This window comes from Chenopodium quinoa, unplaced genomic scaffold (genome assembly GCF_001683475.1).
Source record: "Chenopodium quinoa cultivar QQ74 unplaced genomic scaffold, ASM168347v1, whole genome shotgun sequence".
Lineage (NCBI taxonomy): Eukaryota > Viridiplantae > Streptophyta > Magnoliopsida > Caryophyllales > Amaranthaceae > Chenopodium > Chenopodium quinoa.
In genome coordinates, this window is record NW_018743108.1 from 403,654 (window position 1) to 410,977 (window position 7,324).

Sequence of the window (7,324 nt, forward strand, 5' to 3'; positions counted from 1 at the left end):
ATATCAGCTTTTGAGAACCATATGGTACTTTACACTATGACAGACTCAGTATGGTGTAAGGCTTTCCCACCGACCCTGGAGGGGCTGGCAGCGGAGTGGTGTGGAGCCATTCCCAAATGTTCCGTATACTCGTACAACCAGTTGAAGAGAATGCTCATGGAGCATTTCATAACCCTGGTAGACCAAACCAAGATGACAACCGAGCTGATGTCATTGGCTCAAGGGAAAGATGAGCCCTTGAGGGAGTATATCACTAGATTCAACAAGGAGGCAACAACCATCCCAAATATGAGCCAGGAGGTAGCACTACTAGCAATGCAGAGTGGCTTACTACCAGGATCACCGTTCAGAGCGTATATGGGGCGTAAGAGCCTCAAAACACTTGCTGAAGCGCTAAAGCGCACGAGTTCATAAAAGCAGACGAGACTAATAGAGCAATGCTGGGTAGGAAAGCACCGGGTGACTCAGTTAAGCGGACAGAGATCACCCGGGCAGAGAACACACCCAGGATGGACTAGTCGAGCAGGGCTGAGCAAAACCGCAGAGAAGCGGACAGGGCAGTAGGACTGAGAAGGTTAGACCCAAAGAGAGGGCCAAGGCCTGGGAGGTTTGACACCCCATTAACCCATTCCAGGTCTCATATATTCAGCATGAATAAAGCTGATGACAAGTGGAAGAGACCTCCAAGGATGGTTAACAGGAATCGTGATACCAGCAAGTGGTGTGACTTCCATAGAGACCATGGTCACACCACTGAAGAATGCACACACTTGAAGGACAACATAGAAGACTTAGTTAGGAGAGGGTACTTGAATCAGTTTAAGCAGCGTGATGACCCTCCCAGAAGGAGGGATAAGGATAGAGCAGGCCGCCCTGACCGCAGAGGAGGTCATAGGGGCCCAGCCGGAGATAGAGACAGAGATGGCAAGCCAGAAGGCAGGGTGTATGTGATCAGCGGGGGTCCAGTACATGGGGGAACAGTTAACAGAGCGCGGGTTGACTTGCGGGCGATGATACATCAAATAAATGACAATGATAAGCGTAGATGGCCACCTCTTCCCCGCAGCCGCATGCCACATTTGACGAGTATGACGAGAAGGGCATAATTTACCCTCATGATGACCCGCTGGTGGTGACAATGAGAATCGCAAACTGGGAGGTGGATAGAATATTGATAGACGGAGGCAGCTCAGCCAACATCATATACATCAGTGCGTTCAACGAGCTGAAGTTGGACAGAAAGGACCTGAAGAGGGTGAGCTACGAAGTCACCAGGTTTAATGGGTCAACGCTTACCCCAGAAGGCATAATCGAACTCTCAGTATGAGTAAGGGAAAGATCAAGAAGGCGTGATGTCCGGGCAGAGTTCCTCGTGATAAACTCCCCTTCACCCTACAATGTGATCATGGGAAGACCGCTCATCCACAAGATAGGTGGGGTGGTATCCACCTATCACCTTGCCATGGCCTACACAACTAATGAGAGACGGTCAGCAAAGCTCAGGGGAAGTCAACAGACAGCCCAACAATGTTACATAACTGCCCTAAAGCAGTAGATGTTTTCGCATTTTCTGCAAATGAGATGCCCGGAATTGACCGAGCAGTCATGGTACATAGGCTGAATGTGAAGGAGGATATTAAGCCAGTTAGGCAGAAAAAGCGAAGCTTCTCCACGGAGAAGAACCAAGCAATCCAAGAGGAGGTGGAGAAGCTCCTAGAAGTAGGATTCATTAAACCTTGTGACTACCCAGAGTGGTTAGACAACGTGGTCATGGTAAAGAAAGCAAATGGCCAGTGGAGAATGTGTGTTGATTTCACAGATCTTAATAAGGCCTGCCCCAAAGACCTTTTTTGGATTTAACACCCTGAACAAGTATAAAATCAAACTCAACCCGAAGAAATGTGTCTTTAGGGTGAGCTCGGGAAAGTTCTTGGGTTTTTTGATCAGCGAGAGAGGGATAGATGCCAATCCAAAAAAGGTCAAAGTAGTTCTCAGCCTGCCTGAGCCTAAGTGCATCAAGGATATCATGCGGCTGACAGGCAAAATGACCGTGCTGACCAGGTTCATCAGCAAGTCAGCGGATAAGGCCCTGCCGTTCTATCAGCTATTGAAAGGGAACAGAGAATTTAAGTGGGGGGCTAAAGAGAAAGAAGCCTATGAGGGTATTAAGGAGCATCTGACTAAGCTCCCAACAATGATCAGCCCGGAGCTGAGGGAAAAGCTGCAGATGTACATCTCTGCGTGAACACAGACAATCGCAGTCGTTTTGCTGGTAGAAAGACAGAAGCAACAAAGGCCAATATACTTCGTGAGCCACGTGCTGACCGAGGCAGAGCAAAGGTACCCATTGGTAGAGAAGCTAGCCTTCGCAGTGGTCACAACAACAAGGAAACTAAAGCCATATTTTGACGCGCATGTAATAGAAGTCCTCACAAACCACCCGCTGGAGAAAGCATTACAAAAAATGGATGCATCGGGCAGACTCTTAAAATGGGAAATTGAGCTTTCTAAGTACGAATTCGAGGTCAAACCTAGAGCATCCATCAAGGCACAAGCTTTAGTAGACTTCGTAGTGGAAGCTTCCTACGAGGAGAAAGAAGATGATATTGGAGTTTGGAAGGTAGAAGTGGATGGGTCCTCGGCCCAAACGGGGAGCCGAGCAGGAGTCATAATGACATCTCCAGAAGGAAACATATTCGAGTATGCCATAAAGTTCAAGTTCAAAGCATTGAATAACGAAGCTGAGTGCGAAGCGGCGCTGGCAGGATTGCGTATAAGTCTCGCAGCAGGAGCCCGCAAAGTACACCTGCAAACTGATTCTCAGCTCGTTGCCAGCCAAATACAGGGGGCGTATGAGATAAGGGAGGTCACCATGCTGAAGTACGTAACCAAGGTAAAGGAATTGGCAGCCCAGCTAGTCCACTTCCAGATAGACTTGGTCCCTAGAGCAGGAAACTTTCAGGCCGACGCCTCGTCCAAGTTAGCCAGCTCCACCTTACGAAGCCACACAAGGACAGTGATGGTTGAAGTGCTAGAAGAAAGCAGCATTGCCAAAAAAGAGCAGGTAAACTGCATTGGGAGGCAGAGAGCCTGGTTCTCAGACATCTTGGAGTACAAAGTCCACGACTCACTGCCCGATGATGATGTACAGGCTAAGAAGGTGAAGAAAGACGCAAACTGGTATGTAGTGATGAACGGGGAAATCAACAAAAAAGGCTTCTTAAAACCACTGCTGAGGTGTATTCCAGAGTGGAAGCAGGAGGGCATTATGGAAGAAGCCCACTCCGAAATATGCGCCAACCACATTGGTGGAAAAGCATAGGAAGTAGAGGTCCTCAGAAGGGGGGCATATTGGCCAACTCTCACACAAGACGTACTAGCATATGTGAAAAAAATGCGACAAGTGTCAAAAGTATTCACTAGTCATAAATCAGCCACCAAACGATCTAACTCCAAGCCTCAGCCCGATCCCGTTTGCTCAGCGGGGAATGGACATATTGGGACCTTTCACCACTTGGTCAGCGGGCAGGAAATATCTCATTGTGGTGATAGATTACTTTACAAAGTGGATAGAAGCTGAACCCACTAAGTTCATAAAGGCAGCCCAAGTCAGGATATTCATATGGAAAAACATCATCACAAGATTCGGGGTGCCACAGTGCACAGTCTTTGATCACGAGTGTCAATTTAACTGTGACACCATAAAGGACTACTTAGGGGACATGGGCACCAAGTATGCAAGTGCCTCAGTCTTCCACACGCAGAGAAATGGTCAAGTAGAAGCGGCAAAGAAGCTGATCCTGACAGCCCTGCAGAAGAAGCTGGAGGAGTACAAAGGCCTGTGGGAAGACCTAGTCCCAGAGGTCTTGTGGGCAAACAGAACCACTGCGAAGGAGTCAATCGGTAAGAGCCCCTTCACCCTGGCCTACGGGGCTGACGCAGTTGTCCCAGTGGAAGTACGAATCCCCAGCCTGAGGATACAGCACTATGAGAAGCAAGGAAATGAAAAGCGTATGCTGGAAGAGCTAGACTTCCTGCCATAAGTAAGGCTGAAAGCAACTCTCAAGTTGGCAGGCTATCAAGAAAGCAGAAAAACTTACCAGACCCATGCGTACGACACAAGCGCATGGCATAAAGTTGTTCATTGCCCACAATGTAGATGGAGTGGGGCAGCCAGACCTTGGGAAACTTGGAGTCACCAGTCCCTACTCCCTGTAGGGCCTCAAAAGCTTCTGTCTCACGGGCAGGCTCATAGAGGGAAACTGTGACCCCGACCATGTTGGTACGAATCTCTCTGAAGTTGCGCGTGGCAGCAAAGTTAGAAGGCACCCTCACCAAAAGAACTTGCCAGTCAAGTACCTGAAACGTCCAAGTTTTGGGTAGGACAAGACCCTACTCTCCTTGGGAGCAACATAGTACCACCCCGACTCAGTCCTAGAAGCAGACCTCTTCAGGATCATGAGAGACTTGAACAAGTGCAGGGACTCAAGATACCTTCGAAACCTTAGAAACCATAGTAGCAAAATCAGGATGTGAAAGGAAGCAGGGTGCACCAGAGATATACAGATATTGAAAGCACGAAGCAACTTCTCTAAGGTAGGGTCTAAAGGAAACCTCAAACCCAAATCTAGCTGCAAGGCAAACACAACAATGTGACCTGCGGGAGGAGCTGATAACTTCGCACCATCGGCGAGGAGAACCAACTTGTAACCCTCCCCAAAACCATAGAACTTCTGCCCAATAGCAGCCAGATCATGCCTTAAAGCATCCTTGCGACAACGGGAATCCAACACACAATTCTTGGGCCCATAACACTTGTCGTCTAGAAAAAAATTAGTTTTCACTCCTCTACGGGCTCCACAACATAAGTAGGCTGACAGTCGTAATATGAGCGGTCACCAGGAGACTCAACCATCCTGCTTGATTGAACTGCTGGGGAAGGAGATGGTGTTGGAGTCCTAGTATTTCCACCTTGCAATACATAATGATCAAATCGATGCATGTCAGCCATGTCATCAAGCCAAGAAAAATTGTTTAAAGGCTGAACACGGGGAATGGGGCTAACAAGAGTCACGTTAGGGGGATTAGCCTTGACAACATCATCTATCATTTTATGGCGCATTGCGCGCAACCTCAAGTGAGTAAGATGGGATAAAGGAACCCCATCCAGCGTGAGCACTCGCTTGCAATAAGCATCAAAGAAATCAGGGCGGGGCCTGCGCTGGAAAGGGCAAAATGCACTACCCTCAGCGGGTCGACTACTGCCTGACCTAGACGCAGCAGCAGGAGTCACATCAGTACCCATCCCGCTCGCAGCGGGGGGAAAGTAAGGAGGCATAACGATTTTTATAGGGGTAGGAGAAGAAGAAGGAGAAATAGGATAAGTATGCGCAGGGCGCTCACCTGAAAGAGAAGATTGGGAAGAGGAATCCGATCTAGTGGTCGTTTGAGGCTCACTCATGTTCTGATTATCAGAAGAGTCTGACATTATGAAATCTACAAGGAAATACAGGCCCGCAAAGGAAAAAATTAGCAATGGGGCACCAGAAAATCAAAGAATCAGTTTAGGAACAATGAAGGAATAAGAAGAAAAAAGCCAAGAACGCAAATACAACAACAAAGAGAAGAAATGGGAACAACGACAATTGAGAAGAATCAGAAGGCACAATCTTGCAAAGAAAAAGCAAAAAGAAGCAAAATTGGGTAAGTACAAACAAAAAAGGTAGAAAGTAAGTACCTTTAAGGAAAAAAGTTGCAGAAGCAACAAAGTACAACAACAATGGTGAAAATAAAAGCCCAGCAAGACGAAAGTTCGAACATGCAATTAAGAAGAACAAAGAAGAAACAAATCAGTGAAGGAGCAAGAATTAAGGAGGGAAAAGCAAATAAAGTAAAAATTAAGAAAAAACAAAGACGAACAAGCAAGAACTTAACACAACAATGGAGGATAATGAACGCTTGAAAGAGGAAAAGCAAAGAGCAAAAATTTTGAAATGACAGAATAATGAAGAGGGTAGATGAAAAAGTAAGAGGAGTAAAAGAAACAAGTGAAAAGAGGGGACAATGAAATTAATACAAAGTAAATGGGCAGTTAGACACAAGGCAAAGCCAAACCGCCATGTCACTTCGGTAAAATCAAACTGACAGATCGGATCGTCAACACGTGTCCCACTCATGCAAATACGATTCCCGCCCCAAAAAAAAAAAAGAGGAGAAGAGAGCACTTTAGAGGGAGTGATAAAAAGTCCTCTCTATACGATCGTCATTTCTCAGACTTCAGCGGGAGTGATCGAAAATCCTCTCTGCAAGCTCGTCATTTCTCAGATTTCAGTGGGAGTGATCGAAAATCCTCTCTGCAAGTTCGTCATTTCTCAGAAATCAGCGTGAGTGATCGAAAATCCTCTCTGCAAGCTCATCATTTCTCAGACTTCAGCGGGAGTGATCGAAAATCCTCTCTGCATGGTCGTCATTTCTCAGACTTCAGCGGGAGTGATCGAAAATCCTCTCTGAAAGCTCGTCATTTCTCAAGACTGGAACCAACGTCACCATACAAACAATACGACAATAGACTCAACAATAACAGCACCTGACCTCCCTAGTCTCCAAGGTGCATCAACACCCTAGAGACTTGAGGGGCTAGGAGTGTGCAGGTTAATTCGGCCAGACGACCCGTTGAGTCATGGCCGATAATGCTACACGCTTAGAACAGCTGGCATGATAAGAACCTCACGCCATCTTTTGAGGGGCTAGTTGTAGGGGATAGCTCCTGCTGAGCTATTCCTTCCAGCTGGGCTCAGTTAAGAAGAATGTTATTAGAATCAAAGAGTCGACATGAGTGACCTCATACCACCTCTTGAAGGGCTAGTTGTATAGGATAGCTCCCCCTGAACTATCGCCCATCCCCCAGGGTGCCCATCCCACTGGGCTGACCAGGCTTAACTCTCCACGAAGAAGATGGTACGCCTATAAATAGAGGGTAAAGTACAACGGAAAGGAGGTGATACACTCAATTCATTATACTTTCTACATCTTTCTAAGTACACTTTCTCTCTCTAAACACTCTCTAACTTAAGCTTCAGAGGGGGGTTCCTCGAGCCACCCCCGAGGGCAGTTTACGTGTGCTGCCTTATGTAGGTAGTTGATGGGACCTAGTTCATCCAGCAGAACCCTTGGATCCTTGTGACTACCCAGAGTGGTTAGCCAACGTGGTCATGGTAAAGAAAGCAAATGGCCAGTGGAAATGTGAGTTGATTTCACAAATCTTAATAAGGCCTGTCCGAAAGACTGTTACCCGCTGCCGCGGATAGATCAGCTTGCAGAGTCA

The 7,324-nt window shown here is 47.1% G+C and overlaps 1 protein-coding gene across 1 annotated transcript; it reads left to right on the plus strand.

The window, feature by feature from the left end:
- Positions 1-650: 650 nt before the first annotated feature.
- LOC110731933 lies at positions 651-1,327 on the plus strand. The gene is made up of 2 exons (XM_021911847.1): positions 651-965; positions 1,067-1,327. The coding sequence occupies exons 1-2, from the start codon at positions 651-653 to the stop codon at positions 1,325-1,327; spliced, it is 576 nt and encodes a 191-aa protein (XP_021767539.1).
- Positions 1,328-7,324: the final 5,997 nt, after the last annotated feature.

Coding starts and splice junctions, on each gene's coding strand:
- LOC110731933 (XM_021911847.1), top strand. CDS start 651: ATGAATAAAGCTGATGACAAGTGGAAGAGACCTCCAAGGATGGTTAAC. Junction 966..1,066: donor ATGTGATCAGCGGGGGTCCA/GTACATGGGGGA, acceptor TCTTCCCCGCAG/CCGCATGCCACATTTGACGA.